This window comes from Teleopsis dalmanni, chromosome 1 (assembly GCF_002237135.1).
Source record: "Teleopsis dalmanni isolate 2A chromosome 1, ASM223713v2, whole genome shotgun sequence".
Taxonomy (NCBI): domain Eukaryota; kingdom Metazoa; phylum Arthropoda; class Insecta; order Diptera; family Diopsidae; genus Teleopsis; species Teleopsis dalmanni.
The window spans coordinates 96,688,566-96,715,793 of record NC_051846.1 but is presented as its reverse complement, the minus strand read 5'-3'; the positions used below and the strand labels follow the sequence as shown (position 1 = coordinate 96,715,793).

General features: G+C 32.2%; 1 protein-coding gene across 1 annotated transcript; it reads right to left on the bottom strand.

The window, feature by feature from the left end:
* Nucleotides 1-2,935: 2,935 nt before the first annotated feature.
* Nucleotides 2,936-16,136, bottom strand: LOC119689480 (kinesin light chain). Its single transcript, XM_038104318.1, has 5 exons — nt 16,132-16,136; nt 13,869-13,989; nt 13,336-13,815; nt 3,091-3,396; nt 2,936-2,956 (listed from the first exon to the last, which is right to left on the bottom strand). Exons 1-5 carry the CDS (start codon nt 16,134-16,136, stop codon nt 2,936-2,938), a joined length of 933 nt encoding a protein of 310 aa, XP_037960246.1.
* Nucleotides 16,137-27,228: the final 11,092 nt, after the last annotated feature.

The window sequence follows — 27,228 nt, the reverse complement described above, 5'->3', positions numbered from 1 at the left end:
GAGCGATGTAGTATTATTTGGCCCTCTTGGGCTTATTACTGGCTTCCCGTCCTGTGGTTTCAGGAGTAGCCTTGATTTCTCCAGCTTGAATCTTTCATCATATGTGACTACTAGATTGGAGATTTTTTTGAAATAGTCTGCACTGAAATACTCATTTTGAAGTTCAGATTGTGGCAGTACTTTGATTTCAGCATCATTAGATTCGAACTTATCCCACAACGTGTTTAGTTTATTTAGCCGATCTTCATAATATGTGGTATCCTGCTTGCGGGTACTAGAATCCTTTTTGAAATTGGTTATCAGTCGCTCAATTTCTGTACCGAGCTCTGACTGCTTCTTTAATAACGCATCCATGGCGATGTTTGAATTTTCGGTCCGAAAATTCCAATGCATAAATACTTCAGCTGGTTACTGAGTAGACCTTTTGGTGTGTCCTTTTGTAGGTAATTGACTCCTTCGATATGTATTTCGACAAAATGAAGGCTGATATTTCATCAACAATCACGTCGGGGTCACCAAAAAATGTACGCTACTTGGTGCTAACCCAGATCCTTAATCTGTGTTAGCTTGGTAGCCAATTTTTTATGTGTAATGTAGTTTGAGCACTTGTAACCCAAACTACTTGTATTTTCTATTTTGATTAGTTTGAGCACTTGAAACCCAAACTAACCGATGCGAGAAAGTAAGAAAGTTATAATTGATTTTTCTTTTCCTTCTGAATTTTATTAACATAATTTCTTATATTTATACAAAATTATTTGATTAACAAGCTATTAAATTATGCATTAATTGACAATAAATATTAATGCATAATTCACAAATAAATAAATTTGCCTACGCTGTGCTGACATAATTATAGGCCAACATATTACACACTTTCTTCAGTGCATTGACCAACAAGAAAAGCTGATAATGCAAAATTGCACTTTTCGTTGGTCAATGACTGGTCGCAGTGTTGGCCCAAATAATATGTAAACACAGGTAAACAAATAACAAAAAAAACAAAATATTAAATAATATTGAATGCAAACATAAACACCCTATCTATCCTCTATCTCTATCCTATCGCTATCCTCTATCCTATCTCTATCCTCTATCCTATCTCTATCTCTATCCTCTATCCTATCTCAATCCTCTATCTCTATCCTCTATCTCTATCCTCTATCTCTATCCTCTATCTCTATCCTCTATCTCTATCCTCCATCTCTATCCTCTATCTCTATCCTCTATCTCTATCCTCTATCTCTATCCTCTACTTCTATCCTCTATCTCTATCCTCTATCTCTATCCTCTGTCTCTATCCTCTATCACTATCCTCTATCCTCTAACCTATATCTCTATCCTCTATATCAATCCTCAATCTCTATCCTCAATCTCTATCCTCTATTTCTATCCTCCATCTCTATCCTCTATCTCTATCTCTATCCTCTATCTCTATCTCTATCCTCTATCTCTATCCTCTATCTCTGTCATCTATCTCTATCCTCTATCACTATCCTCTATCCCCTATCTCCATCTTCCATCCTCTATCTCCATCCTCCATCCTCTATCTCTATCCTCTATCCTCTATCTCTATCCTCTATCTCTATTCTCTATCCTACCTCTATCTCTATCCTCTATCTCCATTCTGCATCCTCTATCTCCATCCTCCACCCTCTATCTCCATCCCCCATCCTCTATCCTCTATCTATCATCTATCTATCTTTTATCTATCCTCAATCTATCCTCAATCTATCCTCTATCTATCCACTATCTATCCTTTATCTATCCTCTATCCATCCTCAATCTATCCTCTATCTATCCTCTGTCGATCCTCTATCTATCCTCTATCTATCCTCTATCTATCCTCTATCTATCCTCTATCTATCCTCTATCTATCCTCTATCTATCTTCTATCTATCCTCTATCTATCCTCTATCTATCCTCTATCTATCCTCAATCTATCCTCTATCTATCCTTAATCTATCCTCTATCTATCTTCTATCTGTCTTCTATCTATCCTCTATCTATCCTCTATCTATCCTCTGTCTATCCTCTATCTATCCTTAATCTATCCTCTGTCTATCCTCTATCTATCCTCAATATATCCTCTATCTATTCTTTATCTATCCTCTATCTATTCTCTATCTATCCTCAATCTATCGTTAATCTATCCTCAATCTATCCTCAATCTATCCTCTATCTATCTTCTATCTATCCTCTATCTATCCTCAATCTATCCTCAATCTATCCTCAATATTACCTCTATCTATCCTCTATCTATCCTCTATCTATCCTCTTTCTATCCCCTATCTATCCTCTATCTATCCTCTATCTATCCTCTATCTATCCTCTATCTATCCTCTATTTATCCTCAATCTATCCTATTCGTATTCGGAGTAAAGAAAGAAATAAGGGAACTCTTAAAACCAATTCTACGTCTGTCTTTCTAACATTGTAATAATAAGTAAAATTCTGCAGAAAAATATATTCTGAATAATTTGAGTAACAAAAAACCTAAATTTCTGAATATCGAAGCTTCATGCAGTATTCGATACTCTCACGTTACAAACGACAGATTCAAAGTTCTTAGTGTGGCACTTCTTATTCATAAAATTAGATAAAGATTTTTAAACCACTTCATTATTTCTAAAGACTACTGTTAATGGGAATTTGACAATACTCGTAACTGCTATATAATCAGCCAAAGAATTCAAATGATTAAAAATAAAAAAAAACCTTCAATTAATATTGAATCAGAGTTAAAACTACTAAAAATACAGTGATAATTGTTATAGTCATTATTTTCAAATATTTTTTCTTAAATCAGAAAATAAATTAATTACAAATTAAAATTATTAAAAACTAAAGACCAGTTTATGTTTAATGGAATTGTATCTGTTCATGTAACTGCTACTATTAGTTACTTTTCAATTACTTATTTTTTAGTGATCAATTACGATACATATAATTTCGCCTTTAATATAAAACAATATATATTTATAATAATATAAAATTGATTATGCTTTCGCTGAGGTATTTTCATTTCATATATATTTCAGTAAAAAATTAAATTTTATTGTTTTTCAAACGGTGAGTTAATTATCTTACCTCATCAGTATTATCTGATTCCTCTTTAAACTGTCTGGATCGCCTTCTTTCGCTAGTTGTTAATAATTGAGCAACTTTGGCTTGTTTGGCCAAATCAATCGCTTCCTTTTTACTTCGAAGAGCACAATCTTCCAATGTTTCCGCAGCTTCAAACATTCCCTGCCTCCGATAAAGTGCACCTAAATTTTTTAATGTTGTTGTAACAGTTGGAGAATCAACTTTAGCGGCCTTATGCCATCCTCCATATTCGCCGTATGGAGTGTTCTCTCGATTATCATATTTGTGTTCCTCACGTTCTTCTGCTACCTGAAAAAAAATCATTAAAATAAATAATACAACACACTGCAGTATTAATAGTGCTAAAAAAAGAAAAATAACTGCAACGAACGCAATCCGTAGAAATACCTACATCTGCCATTAGTTCAAAGCTGCTAATGTGTTAGTAGAATAAAAACTGACGCTATTATACTATTTACAAACTATTTAAACTTTTTAAATACGAATTAATGCAATTTATGAGCCAAATCGTTAAAAAAATAAGCAAAAACAGTGTGTTTGTTAATATTAAGAAAAGAAAAACAAATTTTTTCTGTCAAAAATCGATTTTACTCATCAATATAATCTTCTTCAAGGGCAATACAAGCATTCCAAAGCTTCTCTAACTTCTCGAAGCTGTGCTTGTAGAGGGATTTGTCTTTTACCTCAAAATAGGCTTCAGTTTCAGCAAGTACTTCTTCATTTGAGATGAATTCCTTACCGGCGAGCATTTTTTTGAGATCAGCGAATAGCCAGTAGTCGCTGGGGGGCCAGTCTGGACTATACGGTGGATGAGGAAGCAATTCGAAGTGTAATTCGTGTAATTTTGCCATCGTTTTTGTGACATGGTGCATTGTGTTGGTGAAAAAACCTTTTTTTTCGCAATATGCGGTCGTTTTATTACAAATTGTGCTTTGAAACGATCCAGTAATGCTGTGTAGTAGTTACTATTGATAGTTGTTCCCTTTTCGAGACGGTCAATGAAGATTATACCATGTGCATCTCAAAATACTGAAGTCATAACCTTCCCAGTTGACTGTTGTGCCTTTGGACGCTTCGGACGTTGTTCACCAGCTCCAGTCCACTCAGGTGATGATCGTTTTGATTCCGGAGTGAAGTGCTGGATCCATATTTTATCCATTGTCACATATCGACGCAAAAAATCTAATTTATTACGTGTAAACATGGCTAAACACTGCTCTGAATCATCAACATGTTGTTGTTTTTGATCGACTGTGAGTAAACGCGGCACCCACTTTGAAAAGAGTTTTTTTCATGGTCAAATGTTCATGCATACTTGTAAACACACTGTCTTCTGATATTTTAACGGTCTGAGCTATCTCACGCAATTTTAATTTACGATCAGATATGACCAATTTATGGACTTTATTGATGTTTTCACCACCACAATTGGACGACCAGAACGGTCACCATCATCGGTGTCTGTATGACCACGTTTAAATACAGCAAACCAATAAAAAATAGTTTTTTTCCGATGGAGCAAAGTTCAGATAACACTTTTGAAACCGTTGCTGAGCTTGTACAGATTTTTTTCCATCAAAAGTAATGATAAATTAACACACGAAATTGTGTTGAATCCATTGTTTTGAAAATAACAAAACTAGCTTCAATTAAATGGCTGTCATTTTTTTTCTGACTAATCGAAATGTCATGGAATTTCACACATAGTCTTTTAAAGGTTGCTGCTTCATAAACGTTATATGAATTCGACAATGGCAGCGTCACCTGTTTGTCAGTCACACAACTTATTGAGTGATGGGTTATTTTATTTTATGTTAAAATTTTGAGAATTATGCTATTTTATGTTAAAATTTTAAGCTTTATCAATGAATAACATCTATAAACTTAAAAAAATTAAAATGATCATTTTTCAATAAGTAATGAAAAAGTTAAAAGGCTTTAAAGTTCGCCCAATTTTTCTTAAATTCCATAAAACTGCAAATAACTTAAGAAAAAAATGGGTGGATCACGCCCATTTTTTGCATAAAGTTGTATTGTTATGTACGTTATAAATATATATAGTCTAATAAGAGTAAAAAGTTTTTTGAACGATAATGAACGATTTTTTATTGAAATTTTGTGTGGGGGGTGGGTGTTGCATAGTTTTTGAGGCAACTAAGAAAATGTGAAAATGGACCATTTTTGGCCATAAACTAGAAGTGGTTCCGATGAGCTGGTTGGATTCAAATAAGATTCAAAAGAAAAACCATCTCAAAAATAAAGTTCTGGGAAAATTTCATTCCATTATCTCTACTGGTTCAATAAATACAAAATTTTGAACAGCTTATTTCTGTTTTGGCACAGTGTGCGATGTGCAATGTAACAAATAAAATATCGACTAAACGTGAATTCTACAGGAATTCTGTTTGAACAGAATAAATCCACTTCTTCATTGAAATACGTTTCATTATCTTCAAATGTCCTCCGAAGTTAGTACAACGTGTTCGTTATTGGGATTTTCGGTATCTACTCCATGCAAACTCTGAATATTTTCTAGCATTGAAAAGAAATATATTCCTAGCATAATATCCTCCGCGGATTTTTATAATGACAACCTTTGCCACGTATATACGAAAATTTATTTTCTAATGTTTCTTACTTGAAACGGCTATTCCAAACAAACACTATTTTTCAATCTTAATCCCCTATCAAAGGCTTGGGATCACTGAATGGTTTACTGTTGCGGACATCAAAGCAGTTGCCAATGCGACTGAGAAATCATTTCTATGGAATTCTTGAGTTATGGTTATGGATTTAATTGCGACTGCAACCATTTCGACGCAAAGTTTCACTTGCTTTTTAAAATTAATAGGTGCAATATAAGCTGTTATCAATTTTATCATTTTCGTTACATTTCCCTGTACTAACAACAACAGTTTTCTTATTATATCAAACTTAATTTTGCTGTTAGCTGTTTCAAAATCATGTAAAAGATAGATTCTCTAATTATTATGAATAAAGTATTTCCTCTGAAGCATTCAATAATTTATAGCAATTTCGATATTTTTGGACCTGGATCACATATTATTGCATATACTTTTAATCCCAATTGCGCTCCACAGTCTATATCATTTTTTAATAATTGTCGTAGTGATGGTTCTTTAATGGAATTATTCATAACAACAAAATTCACGAGGAATTTCCAATTTTTTATGAGTCCTCTCAACATAAAAACACAAATATGCGGGCCTATCTCATCTGTTGGTTTATTTCCCAAATAAAGGCATTATATTTTTTTTTATAACAATATTATCAAATATAATTCCATCTCCGCAAGGATGAAGAACTGTTAAAATTTAACTTTAACATGTTTCTCAGTAATAAATACATAGCAGTGGGCTTATAATAAATAATGTGAGCAATATGCCATTCATTCAAATTTCAGACAGCTGTTGCTGTAGATATTAGGTTTAATCAGCATTTTAGAGTACACTTTTTTGTCATCATATTTGATGACAAATTTATTGACAAATTAGATTTCAATAGCCTTTTAACCTTAATTACTAATTTATTCAATATCTTATTTTCTCTTATAAATGACAATTTATTTAAGATTTTTTAAATTAGTTTTTCTGCAATAAAAATTTCTTATTTCGATATACTTTGACGTTCTAAATATTTTGAAACCTACTGCCGCACAAGGAGATAGGCGATTCTGATTTCATTTCAAATTGGGATATTAGAATTGATATGTCGATATCATCTGCAGTTTTCCGTTCATAATCAATTTTATCATGATTCTGTAGGCACAACCACGGAACAGCTCCTCGCTTAAGATATTTTTTTCCAATAACTTCGGCAGAAAAATGATTACTACATAAATACAATGATTTACATTTGTCTGCCCACATCTTAAAAATAGGCGATTCAGAGTTTCAAAATTAAAATGTCTGTTGGAACAAAGAAGTAATATCGACTATTTAATTTTTAATTTCCACTTTGTTCCCATCCTGTAATATGCGTACTTAATAAAGTTCTAACTTTTACTACTTCACTTTAAACGTAGCATTCAGACAAAACGGTTATTGAATTTATTTTCTCCAATAGGTTATGGGCCCAGACCCATCACAACTGCGCTTTGCATTTCAATCTAAAAGTAAAAGTTCATTGTCCGTGCGTGAAATAAAGAGTAAAATAAGTATTTGAATTTCGAAAAGAAATTGCGTAAAAAATTGCAGAAATGGCGGGAGTCGTGCGTATCGAACCTCTAAATGCAGAAAATTACGACACTTAGAAGCTACATATGCGTGCAGTTTTAATTAAAAACGAACTATGGGCCTACGTAAACGGGAGTAAACAGTATCCAGATGAGGCTGCACCCGCAGCTCTGTGAAAGACAAATGATGAAAAAGCATGTGCCGATATCATGCTAGCAATTAGTGCACCGGAGTTAAATCTTATTCCTGAATGTACTGGCAGAAACTGCAAGTCGAAAGGCCACGCTCAAAAAGCGACATTGTTAAAAAGAGTTGCGCTCTCACGAATGAAAGAGGGTGATTTAGTAAGAAATCATCTTAATGATTTTTTTGATGCTGTTGCAAAACTGAAGGAAATAGGTGTTGAAATCGAAGACGAATTGCTCGCAATTTTATTACTGTACAGTTTACCAGACTCATTTGAAACATTCCGTTCTGCACTTGAAACACGTGATGATTTACCAAAGCCAGAAGTGCTTCGTGTAAAAATACTAAACGAGTGGGAATCAAGAAAACCAAAAAACGAGAGAGCAGACACCAATGCTTTATATGTAAAAAATACACCAAAGACAAGTATGTATAACAAAAACAAAACAGAAACAACAATGATCGATACACAAAACGCACAGATACGAAAAGAAATTTTTGCTGTTACAAATGTGGCAAAAAAGGTCACTATGCAAAAGAGTGCCGTTCGAAAAATGACTGCAATCAAAGAGCGAAGTAAAAAATTCCTCTTTAAGAGCAACAGAATCAGTTCTTTTTGTGTCCAAATTGAAATGATAACTGGTGTTTGGACAGTGGATGCACTTCTCACATGAGCTCCGACAAGAATAATTTTGTTGATATGGTAGAATTAAATCAAGTGTTAAATTTAGCCAACAAAATTTCTACGAATATTACTAGCACAGGTGACATAGAAGTAAAAGTGAACGAAAAAGGTTGTAAAAGGAATATAACATTAAGAGATGTGCTTATGTATCGGACTTGCGTACAAACTTGTTGTCGGTATCAAAAATAACAGACAGAGGATTTGAAGTACATTTTCGTAAAAATGATGCAAGTATTATTTATAAAAATGGAAAAGTATTGTTCACTGCAGAACGAAATGGTAATTTATATTTTATGAAAAACCATAAAATCAGTGCATTTATATCTGAAGCTAAAAGTGCAATAAACCTATGGCACTGTAGAATGGACCATCTGAACGAACGTGATTTAAAGCAAATTGCAAAAAACGGCGATGTATACGGACTGAAAATAAATTCAAAAGATAAATTACTGGATTGTGAAATATGTGCAAGTGAAAAACTAACACGCACAATTTATTCGAAAAGTATCGGTAATCGTACAGAAGATTTATTAGAAATCGTGCATAGCGACATATGCGGTCCGATGCGCTGTACCTCAAATGGCGGTAAAAACTATTTTGTAACATTTATTGACGATAAATCACGTTGGTGTGAAATTTACTTTATTAAACAAAAATCAGATGTATTCGAAGCATTCAAAAAATTTAAAAACGCGGCAGAGACATTCACTGGTAAGAAAGTAAAAACGCTGCAAACTGATAACGGACTCGAATATTGTAATCAGGAATTCGACTTGTATCTTCAAAAAGACGGGATAAAGCTCCACAGCAGAATGGAGTAGCTGAACATAAGAATAGAACACTTGTAGAGATGGCGAGGTGTCTTATGAAGCAAGCTGGTGTTCCACCTTCATTCTGGGCTGAAGCAATAAATACCTCATGTTACATTCGAAATCGGTGTATTACAAAATCTACAGGAGAAGTGCCTCATAAATCGTGGACTGGAAAAACTCCAACTGTGACTTACATGAAGTTGTTCGGTTCAAAAGCATATGTGTTTACCAAGAAGAAATCAAAGGGTAAATTTGAATCGCGATCGGAACAATGTGTATTTATCAATGTGTATTTATATTCATCCGAATCTAAAGCTTATCGCTTATGGTCCAAAGACAAACGAGATATAATTAGTCGAGATGTGAGATTTATAGATGAACCTGGATTTAAAAACGAATACGAAGAAATATTCGAATCGCAGAGTCATACTATTAACATTGAAACAAAAGGCTACGCTCAACGACAAGGGGAGGATTTCCATGATACTTACTCGCCAGTGGCACGCTATACATCAATCCGCTTGCTTGCAGCATTGGCAGCTGAAATGGACTTGGAGATTCACCAAATGGTCGTGGTCACTGCTTATCTTAACGGAGGGCTTGAAGAAGTAATATACATGGAAGTACCAGAAATGCTAACTGAAGTTTTAAATAAAATAAAATCAGGTGAACCAACAGGTTATCAGGGTGTAACAAAGCATAGTTAAAATATCGAAGAAACAACCGATAAATGGTTAAAGGACTGCAAAAGAAGAACCCTGTATGCTTGCTGAAAAAGGCGTTACATGGACTGCGACAGTCGTGTCTAATGTGATACAATCGTTTAACAACTAAATTGAAACAGATTAGTTTAAAAGCTTCAATGCAAGATCCATGTCTTTTTATCAAACAAAAAGGTAAACAATTATTAATAATTATCATATATGTAGATGATCTATTACTCACATCAAACAACAGCATGTGGCTCAGAAGCACAAAACATGCATTAGGCGAATCTTTCGAAATGAAAGATATTGGTCCAGTAAAACGTTGTGTGGGAATTGACTTCCAGCAAAACTTGGGATCACATAAATTATTTTGACACAACAAGCCTATATTCAAAAATTATTAAAACGTTTCAATATGGCTGTATGTAAACCAGCAAAAACTCCCATGGAGACAAACTTCAAAACTGAAAAACCAAATGATTTTGATGAAGAAGTCATGGCAAGGTACCCCTATCAAAAGCTAATAGGAGCCCTTTTGTACCTAGCAGTTGCAACAAGACCAGACATAGCATTTGCAGTAAACTACATGAGCCAGTTTAATACAAACTACAATGAGGAACACTGGAGAGCTGCAAAGCGAATTTTACGGTATTTAAATGGTACCAAAAAATATGGACTTCTTTACACACAAAATAATAAAACGCTTTATGGTGTAGCCGATGCAGATTGGGGTGCGAATTTGATCGATAGGCGATCGTATAGCGGATACGCGCTCGTATTGGCTGGCGCAGCAATAAGCTGGGAGGCGCGCAAACAGCGTACAGTGGCACTTTCTAGTACCGAGGCTGAATACATGGCTATGGCAGAAGAAACGAAAGAAGCAATATATCTACAAGGTATTTTGAAAGACTTAGGCATATCATGTAAAAATGTGAATTCATTCAATGACAGCCAAAGTGCGCAAAAACTCATTCAGTGCTTAGGGTACAGCTCGCGCACAAAACACATCGATGTACGTCATCATTTCGTTAAAGAGTGCTACCAAAGCCGGAAAATTGAGTTTACGTACATGCCAACCGAAGACATGCCAGCAGATGTCCTCACGAAAGGATTAAACAGTGTTAAGCACTTTAAATGCGTAACAGCGTTGGGTATGGCGGATAGTCTTCCTACTTCGAGGGGAGGTGTTGGAACAACGAAGTAATATCGACTATTTAATGTTTCAACTTCCACTTTGTTCCCATCCTGTAATATACGTAATTAATAAAGTTCTAACTTTCACTACTTCACTTTGAACGTAGCATTCAGACAAAACGGTTGTTGAATTTATTTTTTGCAATGTCTTTAAATCGAAAAAATTTCTTTCAGATCTCTTACAATGAAATTAACAGCACTTACGAGGATCACTATTTATGTTTTGAGCATAATAATAAAAAAATACTAACTTGCTTTATTGTTTCATGAAGTATTTTCCTTTATGATTAACTCACTTTTACATGTGTTCGAACCATTTGTTAAAACTTTTTTTTTTCAATCGTCTCCAAGCAACTTAAAAACATGATTTTTAAATGCAACAATGGCTTCTTCTGCCGACAAAAAACGTTGTTCACGCAATTTATTTTTGACGTTCGGGAACAGGCGAATGACCCATCAGTTCAATTTTTAGAATATTGAAATAGTCAATTGTTAGCCAAGATGTGTGGGCACTCGCATTGTCTTGATGAATAATGATCCCACGGCTCTTGTGTGTTTTCCGTATTTCAGTGAAAAGTGGAAATCCGGTAAACAAATGGTTGAATATTATTCAGAATTGACCATTTTACGTTCGTGCAATATTGTAATAATACTCGTATAGTTGCCAAATGACCAGTTTACGAAAAATAGGCGGCCTTTTGTTTCAATGTGCTTCAAGCGCGGATAACTTTTGTTGGATTTGGTTCATCTTAAAACACCCATACACTCGACTGCTGTTTACGTTCCGGCTCATACGCATATATCCATGGTTTTTCACCTGTCACCTGTTAGAATGTTATACGAGTATACGTCTTTTGAAACACCGCCATTGTACTTCTTGATCATTTGTACACACCAATCGACATGAGCATCTTTTTAAGATGTTGTCAAATGATGGAGGATCCAACGAGAACAAACTTTTATCACGGCTAAATGATAGTGCAATATTTTATATATGTCGGTGGAACTAATGCCTAAGGTACCTCAATCAAATAACGATATTGCCTTATCAGTTTTGTTTTCTGGCACAACAACTGATTTTGGACGACCTTCACGAAAACGATTAAAATCATTTTACCAGCGTTTCACAGTAGCTAGTACTGAAGAATGGAGCTTCATCGCCAAATGTGGAAGTAAGTTGATCAACTTGATAATTCAAATCGAAAGTCGTAAAAAATTATTGAACGTTAATTTCATTTTTTCGCGAACAGTAATTTACAAATCACTGTAAATAACGCAAATAACGCTCATTTGACAAAAAGTCTAAGATAAGTTGTAAGTTACAACTGAAAACAATCAGTGTTGCCAATGCTAAAAATATATTTTATATAAACTTTTGTCATATTTTTGTTTTTAAGAATTATAACAGATTTAAATGTAAAAAATTACTAACGTCTTAAATTGGTTATTCCAAAATTATTAAAAAAAAACTATAAAATACGAAATATTAATTAAAGCGGGACATTCATTTAAGTTTTTAAACTAATTTTTAATGTATTGCATCATTCTTAATGTGTGTCATGTGTCACTCCAATTAATTTTTACTTAGGTATTATATTAAAATGTATAAAGTGGGGTATTTTTTGGTAAAAGAAATATTAGCAGCTATACTAATAAGTAACTATAAACATATTAAATATAAATAAATATATTATATATATATATATTTAAAACTTTATATAACATCGTAAATGTGCACACATATAAAATGGTCTCATCGATCTACGTTTTGAAAAAAATGACACCATATACTGTGTTTTTGTGTCTAATATGTTCAAATGTATAATTTTATTTAAATTTTATGATTTCAAATAAAAATATTTATATTAGAAATCACTTTTTTAGTGTGCATTTATTAATATTGACACTTTCGTTTAAAATATAAAAACAAACATTTATTTACATAAGCACATTTTAAATTAAAATTATACTGTAAGTAATTGTCAATCAAATCAGCGTTAATTTATTTTGCAGGAACGGAATTATCAGTTCTATTATGAAAATATTTTTTAGAAAAGTTTTTACGTTAAACATATTTTCTAACTTCAAATATTTTATAAATTAGTAACAGTTAAAAATACCGCATCTTGTAGGAAGTGAATTAATAATAAAGAATTATACATTTAATAGATTAAAAGAATATAACATTGTTACAACATAACTTTAAAAAAAGACATAACCAAAGTTCAAAGTTATAAAAACAACATTTTACAAAACTCTTCTTTAATTAATTAATTAAGACATACATGGTCTAAAACAGAATTTAAAAAATGTTTATTCGATTTTTTGAGTGGTTATTTCAAGTGTGAATTTACAGTATGTTAAAATAAATAGTTTTAAATAACAATATATATTTTTTTTTAGAAAATTTTTAGGTTTTATATACTAATTAAATAATAATTACTTACCTGCCATATAGGTTTATTTTTGCTGTCAATAGCACCGAATTCTCGCTCATGTGCTCTAGTTAGAACTTGTTTGTAAAGAACTTCTGCTTCTGAATATTTTCCTTGCTTCAAATAGCAACTCGCTAAATTGTTTTTTGTTTTTGCAACATTAGGATCATCTGGACCTAGTTTCGACTCATATATTTCTAAAGCCCGCTGGTAATACTTTTCTACTTCATCATATTTTCCTTGATTTTGACACAACAACGCTAAATTATTTAATTGTTTTGCAACGTCAGGATGATCTTTTCCCAAAACCTTTTCTCTAATTTCTAAGGCACGCTTGCATAGAGGTTCAGCGTCTTTATATTTTCCACGTTTGCCATATAAAACAGCAAGATTGTTAAGAGTTGCAGCAACAGCCGGGTGATTTTCTCCTAAAGTTTTACCACGAATCGCCAAAGCGTCATTTAGAAGATTTGCAGCTTCTTTATATTTGTTCTAAATGTATATAAAAATACATTTATTATCTTTAAAAAACTTTTTCTTAATACCTGATCACGATAAACTAAGGCTAATATATTAAGCATTGTAGCAACATCAGGGTGATCATGACCACTAGTTTTTTCGAGATCTTCTAGAGCCTGTTTGCATAATGGAACTGCAACTTCATACCTAAGTACGATAATACAATAATAATAAAAACATATATTAGTACTTTACAAAAATTTTAAAAAAATACTTTCGGTAAAATATTGATTAATTTTTAAATAAACTTATATGTTAGAGTGAAGCAAACAGTTACTGCTATGCGTTGGAAATTTCCAATAGCACTAGTTTAAAAATAATTTTAATTTTAATTTTGAAAGATAAGACCTATACTCTTATAGTAGAATATTAAAATCACATCGATTTTTTTTCTCATGCAGTTTCCAATATGCACAAAAGACCGTTATTTTGACAGCCCTTTACACAGCATTCAAAACTTTTTTTTTTGTATTTTACAGTACATACTAAATACTTAAGTATAAGGACTCTAAACTTCTATACAATAAATATTGAAATATACCCAAAAAATTAATAACTTTTTTACTATTTTTAGTATTAGGAAATATAGAACCTCCGTTGGAACTCAATCATGAGTCTTATGCGTATACGGCTATTCTAATTCTATATGCATAAGTATCATTTGTGTATTTGTATTCATATAGAAATACAAAATAATTTAAAAAAAATGGATGGCTACTAAAAAAAATGACTTAAAAACTTTATTTTTTTTAAGCTACTGTTTTTAGTTTAACTGATAAAAAAAACTAAAACAGGCACGATTTTTATACAACATCAAACGGTTTAGACACATCTAAGAAAACTATTGTTGAATGCTATTGCACACAGGAACGTAGCCAGGGGGCATCTGCTCCAAATGCATAGAAATGAATTGGATATTCATATTAATGCATCATGACTATTCAATTGCGCATATTATATTTTACTCTGTAAAATCAATTTTTTTAAAATTTTTTTTTATATATTGTTTTTGCCAAGAAATAAGGAACATTCGATGTTTCATAAAAATCAAATTATCCACCTTTACACTAAGGGTCCCTTTTAAAAACGAACATCAATTGTAGCAGTCAATACCAACCAAGAATATTTTGTTTTCATTTTCATTTCACTGTAAGAAAGGAAACAAGTTTTTGAGTATTTCTTCCAGATTAGTTAAAAGCAGAGTTCGTATTTGCTTACCCATGAGCAAGATCCAATTATTACGTGAATACAAAATTCGATCATGAGCGTGAACCGAAAATGTGCTCATATTGAAGAGCTGCTGATCAACGTAAACTTTCAATTTGCTCATATTAAAGAGCTGCTCATAAGATCTCACCAAATTAAGATCTCATCAAATGAAAATTAGTTATTGAATTTAATTTAAAATAATAACACATCATAATAAAAGACATCAAAAAGTATTAATTTTGATTTGTAGTAGATGCTAAAATTGCTTAAGTTGCTAAAGTAACTTAAGAGCTCAACTAAAAAGTCAGCTTATTGGCAATAGTTTTTTATAACATTTAAGGCATATAAAATTGATTACACTTGTTTTTCGCATTCTAAGCAAATTGTTTTATTACATTGATGTAAAACTCTGAAATACTTATTTTCAAATTTTCGGAAACAGAATTAATGCGTTAAAACTCTTGAATTAATACAAAACGACTAATTAAATAAGTAAAGGGACAAAATTCAAATAAATAGTGGCACGTGCCAAATTTTGCAACGAAAACAACAACAACAATGCCGTATATTTTTCATTTTCTAGCATTGCAGCACCTTTTTATAAGCAGCGCATGAGATCTCAAGAGCATCAGAACGTATTATTGCTCACGAGTGTGAGCTAATTTATAACTTAATGGCTGCTCTTGTTAGGAGCGTGAGCCTTTGTAATTATGATTTAAAAAAATGTTAGTATTTAAAATGATTGAATTACTGCGATGGCAAATATTTTCACGCAATTAAACATATTCGTATGGTTTTGGCCATGTCACAACGACAAGCGTTGAAAGACCGTTTTTTGTTATGGAAAATTAAAACTTCATACCAAGAATTGCCAATCAAATGAATATAAAATCTGTTAAGAAGAAAGTGCACATAACATAACACACAATAAAGTATCTTACTAGAGGGAACAGCTAAGTATACTAGTATTATGTATTTCTAGTAAGTTTAGTAAAAGCCATAAATGTTACATTTATATGTTTTGTTTGTGGTTTATTTAATTTCCCGTAAAATTCCCAATTTTATTGTACCTCATCATACCTCATTTATACAATCATAAAGGATGCGATCTTATCGTCATCATACCTGATTTTTGGTGTGTATCATTACTTTATTTTCCGTAAAACTTATTGTAATGAACTCCTTTTGGTTGGGGTTGTCTATAGCTGGAATAGCTAGGCCGTAGCCAAGGTTCTTACAAGAAAATTTGTACTTACGACTTAAGTCTGATTCTCCGAGCCAACTACTGGTATCCCTGCTTCGCCAAGTTAATTTAAAAAAAAAAACCAAATGCTTTTCTATTTCAATTCTTTTACTTGTTTTATTCCAGTTTTTTTCCTATTTCTAATTGTAATCCTGAAACTCACTTATAGTTAACTTAACAGAGTATCTAAGTAATAACAAAAAAATAAAGTGATAAAAGGAAAACAAACAAAAAAATCTAACTAATAACCTATATTTATGTAAAGAATCGGTCGCGTCACAAGCTCAGTATCATCTGGTAATTGCAGAGCGATCTCCCGTATTATTATGTTTCCGCGGGGCGATCCCCAAGCGTAGTAAGATCGTGCAAAGCGATCAGAGACACAGTTTGATTTTTATTGTATTTCCGCAGGGCGATTCCTAAGCATAGTAAGATCATGTAAGCGATCAGACACATTTTGATTTTATTATATTTCCGCAGGGCGATACCTAAGCGTAGTCAAAACCTATAACGCGATCAATAGTAACGATATTAAGTACAGCGAGTTCATAGATTTCTAAAGCGGTCACATGAGCACATTTTTGTTATATATACACATAGTAGAAAAAGTCTACGGATATTCACATAATTTTTCTAAAATTACGCATAACTTTTTTAATTTTTACTCAAATTCATTTTTATTTTTGATTTATTTTAACCAAGGAAACAACAATAAAGTTGCAATATTAAAACTAAACAGTTATTGTTTAAAAAAAATTAAACACAATTATATGCAAAAGTAGCAATTTTGGAAGCAGAAAAAGTCTACGGATATTTCTTAATATTTACATTAAAACAATAAAATTCACAAAGATCTTAAATTTAATAGCCTGTGGGATAACCTCTGCATTTAATAACCTCTGTTAAGCGTCTTTGCATGGACTCAACTAGCTTTGCAGTATCCTGTGCGTTTATTTCTAGCCATTCTTGTTTGATGACGTTTCTTACTATATCCTTGCTGGAAAACATATGCTGGCGAATCTTATTTTCCAAATAAACCCACAGATGTTCTATAGGACTAAGGACTGGTGATTCTGGTAGTGTTTGAAGTTGCTTGAGAGCATAGTACAGCATCCAAATCCGTACGATGGGTGCTGTATGGTTAGAGTCGTTGTCCTGCTGAAACAAAAAGGTTGCCTCAAGTCCTAACATTCTGACATTTTCTTTCAAATTTGTTTTTAGAATATTTAGATACGCATATTTCTCCATTGTATCTTGTACAAATTCAAGTCTGACCGCACCATTACTTGCTATACACCCCTAAATCATTACGCCTTCACCAATACGTTTTACTGTTTACTGTTTATCACAGGTTGTGCATAATTTTCTCCTTACAAGTTATCTAACTTTGATTCAAAATTTGTAAAATTAACTCTCATCGGAGAAAATAACTCATTTTCAGAACTTTATGGGTTTATTTATATGCTTTCTTGCAAAGCTTAATCATTTTATTCTATTATATCTGGATATGTATAGCTTCTTTCCTGCAATCAGGGTATAATACATGAATTTCTTCAAAATTTTCCGCAGAGTTTTAGGACATATTTTGTTTTCAAGTATTTCGGCAATATGTTCAGCTAGTTTGAAGGCTGTTACTCTTGGATTTACTTTCACCTGGTTGATTATGCTACGTCTTTCTATATTTGACAGAATTGAGGGGCGGCGAGTGCGAGGTTTAGAAACGTAAGTACTGGTCTCTTTGAAGTTATTTGTAATTCTCTGCACAGATGAATATTGACGACCAATATCTTCAGCAATTTTTCTTTGGCTTACGTCATCTTTCTAAAATTTAACAGTTATTTGTCGCTCACTAAAACTAATTTCACGTCTTTTATTTTATATTGTAAAAATTTATTGCTTATATAAAAAAATATTATTAAATGATTAATTTTTAGACTCTTTAGAAAGTCAACTAATAATTAAATATCATTTAAATGTAAATGTAAAATGTAAATAGTTACATTATTTATATATTTTTGCAAGGTAATATTAAGTACAGTCTCAGATCATATAATGCGATCAATAGTCACAAGAAGAAAAACAAGTTTACATCTTTTCGTATTCTTACCAATTTTTATTGGCTACCAGTTTTTTTCCATGCATGCCCTCCGCTCCTCTTCTTCACCGTCTTCGTCCTTCGGCTCGAACTACCACCGTGAGGATGCAAATTTTAGTTACCTTCTAGAAAGACTTAACATGGTATACTGTTACAGCCTACCATGCCGTGTTGTCTCCATCTAGTAACTGTTCAAGCTCCTAGACCGGTAACTTTGCCTTGCTGATCCTTCGATTATGATTTTCGTAATAAAAATGTTTCACTCTCTTGTTCCAGAAGAAGATCTGCACCGTCCAATGATGGTAGTAAAAAAAAACCATTTCAGGTTGCTATCCGCTTTTATCTTCTCTTGCTGACGCTTTTGATCCCGCTATTTTTCGAAGTTGGTTACTTGTTTACGCCTTACACGCATATTTTGTTTTTGTCTGTTTACTTGCAGTGATGCAGAATTGTTTTTGGTTGTTTATTTGCAGTGATGCAGAACTGTTTTTGGTTGTTTACGCATTTTATCACCATGCTTACTGTTGTGATACAGTATTGAACACGTTTTGCATGTTCATAGTTTTTCAAATGAATTAGGGCCACCCAGCATTCTGTAACCCTAATTTTCTTTGGAAAAAAAGTTGGGTCGTTACATTATATTTCGTTTAAACAACTTAAAAATCAACAATATTAATTATTTTATTTACAAAGGTGCAATCGTTTTTCGCACTCTGCCATAAGTTACTGGTTCTTTCTGTCAAAACTAGTTGTTAAATTATCAGGGTTGTCATTTGTTATAATAAATAAATGACCTACCAAATTCAACTTTTACCTTAGTGAATAGCGTACCCTTGCGAAATTTTTTGAAGACAAATGTACAACAGAAAGTGTAATACTTTGTTTTTAACATTTTGATTTTATGATAGCTAAATATGATTGCATTTCGATAAATTAAATAAATATAGCTGACATAGTATTAAAAGAGTAGTAAAATACTTTTGCATTAAATATTTAGTTAATACATAATTAGTGTGATAATTACTTTATACAGTACATATACATATTTATTATGTTTTACATAATGGTATATAACGATAAGAAATAACTTAGTTACATAATGTAAGATTTTTAATATATTACAGGCGAACAAATTCTAGGGTTGAACTTGTACCTGATATGTATGTATGTATATAATCTCTACCACTCAATCTCTTTCTCTTAATGTAGTATTAAGATAGACGTAAGAACACTATTCTGTATAAACGTAAATATAATAAATTGAGTTGGATCCGAACCGTAGAACCAGAACCGTCTTTTATGTTACTTGAAGATATATATTAATTGGCGACGAGGAAGAAGTGAAACGTAAAAAAAATTATTATGAAAATTAATAAGTGGGAACAAGATTGATGAATCCTGAATGGACGATTGATTTGGAAAATAGACCTGAAGGTTTGAAAACAGAAACTGACAGTTTGGATAGAAAATTGGATGGATAGAAAATTATGTAATGGGTGTAGAGTTTTCATTGAATATTAATCGCATAAGTCATTTGCTAAATTTAAATAAAATTTAAAAAGACGAAAGTAAGTCGTCTTTTCTGATAAATCTTGGAGGCGCAGACCTTTGCAAGACCTTGACCAGCGTACTAGCACCGAATTGCGAAATAGACTTTAAATAAGAAGAAATAGTGGCATAAATAAAAGCCCACTTTTCAGCAACAAAGAACATTATATTTGAGTGCCACTAATTTTTTAAAAGATACCAACATACTGGTGAAACCATTACAGATTATATCGTCGAATTGAAGCAGCTTGCACGAGAGTGTGATTTTGGAGAATTCCTCGATAAAGCTCTGCTTATCAAATTTGTTTGTGGGTTAAATAATTGCAGTATTCACAACAGACTACTGAATGAAGCAAACCTTAAAAACTTTGAACGAGCATGTGAGCTAGCATTGTCGTTGGACATGACGAATAATAGTATAGAACAAATGATGTCGAACAGCGTAAAACGAATAACTGATAATCAACGTGCAGAGTAAATCATAGGGAACAATTGGGCAAAACTCTTAGAGACAAAAGTAAGCGCAGGTATAAAAGTGTGAAAAAATAGGTACGTTTGCTATCATTGTAAGACCCAGGTGTAAACAAAATGAAAGATCCGTATCGTTTCATGTCTAAATCTTTATTGGAATGGTGTACATCAAAGTTATTATGCTTAACGTCTAAGTACATAGCGACACAGCGCATGTACATAACACTTATACTAATACATGTGCAAAACGTCGCAGCGCAAGCACATGCAGTTTATATTAAGTGTGCATAAACATATTTGACTAGCCAGCACATTCCACGACGCTTATCGCGTGGTGTCTAATTCCCGTTGCATAAATATCGCAACAAAGTATGGGAATAAACTGAAGATTATTTATGTGCTGTGTCAATATGTGTATGCGCACTACACCTCCCCTTTTTAGAGGAATAATGTAATAACTATGTTAAGAAATTATTCTCTAAGATAAATGTTATGTATATTAATGTAAGTTAATAAGTTAAGTATGTTAAGTTATACATTTTGTGTCAAAAATTTTATTTAATTAATTTTTTTTTTTTTTTTAATTTTATAACATCATTAAATCTAATTAATTAACTAAATCTATGAAAATAATTATTCATTAAATAATTTTAACCTATCCTTATGTACCATTTGTGTTTTCCTTTTATTATTTTGTATTACTACATTACCTTTTTCGACTAAATTTATTACTGTAAAAGGTCCTACGTATTTATTGTCTAACTTATGTCCTGCTTCATTTTTTAATAATACCTTATCTCCTACGGTTAGCTCTATATTTCTTGTTTCCTTATCATAATTTTCTTTTTGTTTTATTTTGGCCTTTTCGAGAAGCATTTTTGCTCTAGTATAGGCAGTTTCTAATCTAAATTTTACTTCCTTACTATAATCTTCTATATTATAAATAGGATCTACTTGGGTTATTTTACTAAATGTTTGAAAGTTATTAGGAACTCTTCCATAGACCAACTCGTATGGACAGTATCCATGTACACTTGAAGGAGTGGTGTTAAAACAATACGTAAAGTATTTTATCCACTCGTCCCAATCACTTTTATCAACATTAATGTACGATCTAATGTACTCGTTGAAAGTTCGGTGACTGCGTTCAACAGTCCCTAGTGTTTGGTGGTGGTGAGCAGTCGATGTAACATTGTTAATTTTTAAATATTTACAAAGATCGGTCATTATTGAATTTTTATATTCTGTTCCCATGTCCGTAATGAACGTCTTCATTGGGCCATGTACCAGTATAAAATTTTCAAATACGGCCTTAGCGATCGTTTTTGCGCTTTTATTTGGTACAGGTATTGTTACCAAATATTTAGTTAAGTCACATATAATAGTGACGGCGTATTCATTGCCATTTTCCGTTTCCGGTAATGGACCAATGGTATCGATTAGCACAATATCAAACGCATTGCTAGGCGTTTCTGTCAACGTTAGTGGGGTTTTTGAATGTCTTATAGTTTTGGACATTTGGCATTGCTTGCATGCCTTAATGTATTTGGATATATCCTTTTTCATATTCTTCCAATAAAAATATCTCTTGATTTTTCCGTACGTACGTGTAATTCCTGTATGACCACCTTCTGCGGGGTCATCATGATATCTCGACATTGTACTAAGTATTTCTTCCTTTTCTCTTTCGTTTATGATGGTCACCTTAGGTAGTAGCGCTATTGTTAACTGTCTTAATGCAGTATTGCCCATTTTTTTAAATAATTGTTGCGAAACAGATTCAAAGATTTGTTCGCTAGGTGCCATTTGAACTTGAGTGATTTTCCGTATACCGGCTTCTTTTTCAAGCCGTATGAAGAATTGATTTAGATCAAATTTTCCATTTATATACAAATCGTCAATATATATTCGTGTTATAACTGTTTTCCCATGCTTTAAATAGCATTTATTGGTAGACAATTTTAACCTTACGAATTTTTTAACGTCATTATATTTAATGACTTCATAAACGTTGGGCTTATATTTTATTTTCACATTATTTAAACTTAGTGTGTCGTTACCTGCGCAGGTTTCTTTACTTTGTCGAGTTTCGGATCTGGTAGTAACTTTATATATTTTATCCATTTGAACAGTTTGTTCTTTTAGTTGTTCCATTGTAATTCGTGAAAGTGCGTCTGCAACTTGGTTTTGCTTCCCCTTGAGGTATTCAACTGTAAAGTCATATTCTTCCAGGTCTAACCTCATTCTTGTTAGTTTAGAGGTTGGGTTCTTCATGGAAAATAAATATGATAATGGTCTGTGATCTGTTTTGACCAGAAATTGTGTCCCATAAATATACGGTTTAAAATGAAGTATCGCCCAGTGAATTGCTGTGAGCTCTTGCTCAATAGTAGATTTATTACTTTCCCCTTTTGTAAATGTTTTTGATGCAAATGCAACTGGAAGTTGAACTCCGTCATACTCTTGACTGAGTACTGCACCGCATGCAACTTTACTTGCATCAGTAGTGATGCAAAATTGTTTTGAAAAATCGGGGTATTGCAACAGTGTGGGTTTTAGTAATTCCCTTTTTAGATGGTTGAATGCCTCATTGCATTCTGTTGTCCATTTAAATTCTACATTTTTCTTGCAAAGTTGCGTTATATAACGCGAATAATAAGAAAAGTTTTTAATAAATCTTCTGTAATAGTTGCAAAATGCAACGAATCGTCTAGCACCGTCAGCGTTTATTGGTATGGGATAGTTTTTTATAGCTTCATATTTTTTGTCATCCGGTAGGATGCCTTTATTTGTACACTTATGCCCTAAATAAGTGACTTCGTGCATAAAAAATGAACACTTTTCTGGATGTAATTTCAGGTTATACTCTCGACATAGTTCGAAGACCTTTGTTAAATTGTTCAGCATGTGCTTTTCAGAACATCCTATTACAATCAAATCATCCATATATAGAAAAGCTTCAGTTGGCTCTAGGCCAGAAAATGCTAACGTCATCATACGCTGAAAGGAATTTGGTGCTAATTTTAGTCCGTATGGAAGTCGTTTGAAACGATACGAACCAGTACTAGTTGAGAAAGAGGTGACATCTCTTGATTTTTCGTCAAGTTCGATCTGGTGAAATCCGGACATTAGGTCGAGACATGAAAAATATTTTGCTCTTCCCAATTGATCGAGTATGTCTTCTATTCTAGGGAGTGGAAATTTGTCTGCTAGTAATTTTTTATTTATTTGGCGGTAGTCCACTACTAACCGCCATCTTTTCGTGTTTGAATTGGGTAAAGATTTTTTCTGCACTAGTAAAAGTGGGCTATTGTATTCGGACTGGGATGGTTCCACTAAACCGTCGTCTACTAATTTTTGGACTTGTTTCTTAATTTCGTCCTTATACGCATATGGGGTTCTATAATTCTTAATATATATTGGTTCATCATCTTTAAGTCTTATTTTTTGTTTATAAAAATTATTTGTTGTTATTGGTTCTGATTCGAGTCCAAAGACATCACTGTAACTATTGCATATCTTAGTTAATTGTGCTTGAAATTGTTTAGGAAAATTTTTACTAAGTAATGAGAGTACTTCACTTTTTCGGTTTTCTTGAATTTTATTATGGTTTGTTATTTGGTAATTGGAAAGACTTTCTGTCTGAATACTATTGAGACTAAGTGTTTTATTTGTTGTATTCGTATTTATAATACGAATAAATGGGTTTTTGGTATTAACAATTGTATTGGCAATCAGTATACCTGGTTGCGGTTCCTGATTGACTACTAATACTTGGTTTTCTTCCGAGTCAACGTGTACCTGTCTGATTACTTCAGAACGTGCTGGTAAAATAATTTTGTTCGTATTAGAGTGAAGTATCGGTAAGTGAATGTTCAGACATGGACTATTGGGTCTTAGTATCAACCAATCTTGTTCCTTGTTGAAATCTATTAGACAATTGTACTTTTTTATAAAGTCCATGCCTAAAATTCCATCACAAGGAATAGGGAAATTTTCGTGTACTACATGAAATTCATGTGATACCAGAAATTTACTGACTCTGAGATCTATACATGTTGATCCTAATGACTCTATTGTACCTTGCCCTATACCTGTTATACGTGTGGTGCAAAGTGTATTCAAGGAGTACTCAAAGTTAATTTGTTTTAATAAGGAAATATCAGCACCTGTATCAACTAGAAGTGTTAACAGTTTATTTGTGTTATTGTTATGTACCTGTATAAAGATGCTTAGACTTAGATGAATATTATATACTTTTTTTAGTTGGTTAATTATTGATTTCTCAAGGGGACATTCGGGTTTTCCGGATCCTGATCTTCCCGTGCAATCACTCGCACATACCTGTTTCCAGCATTCCTACCATTATTGTTTTGGTAGTTCCGACGTCTGTAGTTGTTGTTTTGCCAGTTATTGTTATTGTTGGCATATCGATTGTACCTAGGTTGCCTTCCAGTGCCGCGATAATTGCCACGGTAATTTCCACGATAATTACCGCGATTATTGTGCTGAAATGCGCCGTTAGATTGTGATCTGTAATGAAGAATTGTGTCTTCTTTTCCTGTCGCATTTGTGCAGCTTGTGACGAACTTAGTTACTGCATCGCTCATTGTTTTGAACTGACCGGCTTCCATTATCAGTTTAACTTTCTCTAATGAGCAATTCTTAGTCATAGCGTTGACCGCTTGCTCGGTCGAGTATTTCTCTGCTTGTTCCCGAGATAAACCATCTGAAATGTATGCACATTGTAGAGATTTTGTTAAAGATTCTATTTCTTTAACATATTGGTTAGCCGTTTTACTCCTTTGCTGTATGTTCATTAGCTTGGCTGTGAGTACTGATACCGACTCACCTTTAACAGTGGATTTAAGTTTATCTGTTATTTGGCTCAATGATACTTCATTCTCTATCAGACTTCTTGTTGCTCCTTTAAGTTTTGTCTTCACAAGGGCTACAGCTGTTGCTTCATGACCATCCTTAAAAGTATCGACGATAGATAGAGCATCTAGAAAACTTTGCAAATTTTCTGGTGTTCCGTCAAAGTCAGGGATGACTTTGGTCGCCGTGTTTAGGAATTCTACTACTGTCATAGGCATTTTGATTTCAGAGTCTGGGTAATTAGAAGAAGAGTCTGAGTCTATGTTTAATTCTATAGTAATAGAAATTTTTTCATTTAACGTTGTGGGTATTTCAATATTAATACCTCTTTTTAAGGTAACTTTGATAGCTTTTTCACGGAGGTCTCCAAAGATTTTCCTCGCTTCCGCTTTGTGTGCGGTTGTGAACCTATCAAAGTGTACGTTTAAAAGTACCCGAATACTTTCTAAACTTTGTAATAATAACGTACAGTGTTTGTGTAGTGTTGTAGCACTAACAGGTCTGTCTATTGCCATACATTTATATGACTTGTTAAACGTTTCTTTTAGGAAACGTATTTTATTCAATATTGTTTGCCATTCCATCAAACAATATTATTTTTTCAATTGTAAATTAAATTTACGAAAATCTTAACAATTTGGGTGCATAAGTTATATTAAACTATTTAAATTTTACAGATAATTCTATAACATAGCCATTATAAGCTAAAATTCAACTATTATATAAAATTTAATATTAAATTTTCTTATACAACTACAGATTGGGAACTCAAAATTATAGTAAAAATATTCTATATATTTTAAGTATTAATCCAGTAATGAATTTTTAACTAAATGCAGCAGAGAGAAGAGAAAAAAAAAATTACTAAACTCAAATTAAGCATTTTAAATGTTATCTGTTGAAACTGCACGATTCATATACTTCCTTTTAACGGAAGCTCTGTACTTTCCTATTAATTTGAGAACAATTTTTCCTATCACTATAACAACAAGAATAAGTAAAAGGAAATTTGTGGTTTTTAAATCACTTAAATCTGTTTGTACTTCCACTTCATTAATTACATTGGCCTGAGGCCTATCGAAATTGGCTTTTGGGCCGCACATTTCCAAATAATATTAATGAATGAATGAATATAAATCATAAAAATTGTATGGATATATAGAAAACATATATATAGAATACAAATATAAATATATAAATAAAATATAATTAATAAACAACTGTTTGTTAAATACAGTTGATTTTATATGAAAAAGTAAACTTTTTGTTAACATTAAAGTAAAACTAATACATTCAATTATATTTTTTTTTAAAAAAAATCACTTATGTATATAGTTGTATTTATTATAACAAATTAATTTTTAATAATTTTTTTTTTGAATTAAATATAAGAGTTATTCAATTTTATTAATTTTTAAACAATTTTATCATGATTTAGTTTAATTTGGTATTCGTGTTTTATAAATTTGTATTTATTATGATTATTGTTTTTCTTAAAGTAATGTCCAGAATAAAAAAATATTATTGATTTACAGGTTATTTCAAACTAATAAAATTTTCATTTCTATAAAATATATATTTTTTTTTTTTTGTTTTTTAATTTTTAATCTACTTGCTTGCATTCCCTTATATTTGGCATTATGTAGCAGCTGTTGTATTGCTGTGGTTGATGACTGTGACTTTTCTTGCATTCCCTTATATTTGGCATTATGTAGCAGCTGTTGTATTGCTGTGGTTGATGACTGTGACTTTTCCTTTTTGCGAGTGGGAAAAAAAAAATTTGTGCACCGTTATTTATTTTTATTTCACACGCTTTTTTTCACAAAATGGTTTTTTATTCCTTGGAATAAATATTTTTATTTTAATTATTAATATTTATATTATTTTGTCAACATTACTTAAAATTTAAAAGTGCGTCAAATATTTTTTTTTTTTGTTTTCT

What these genes read in the sequence shown, in the direction of transcription:
- LOC119689480 (XM_038104318.1), bottom strand. An exon ending in AAAATAAACCTATATGGCAG is followed by an intron (nt 3,397 to 13,335) that starts GTAAGTAATTAT and finishes ATTTTTTTTCAG; the next exon opens with GTAGCAGAAGAACGTGAGGA. An exon ending in AATCAGATAATACTGATGAG is followed by an intron (nt 2,957 to 3,090) that starts GTAAGATAATTA and finishes TTTATATTAAAG; the next exon opens with GCGAAATTATATGTATCGTA.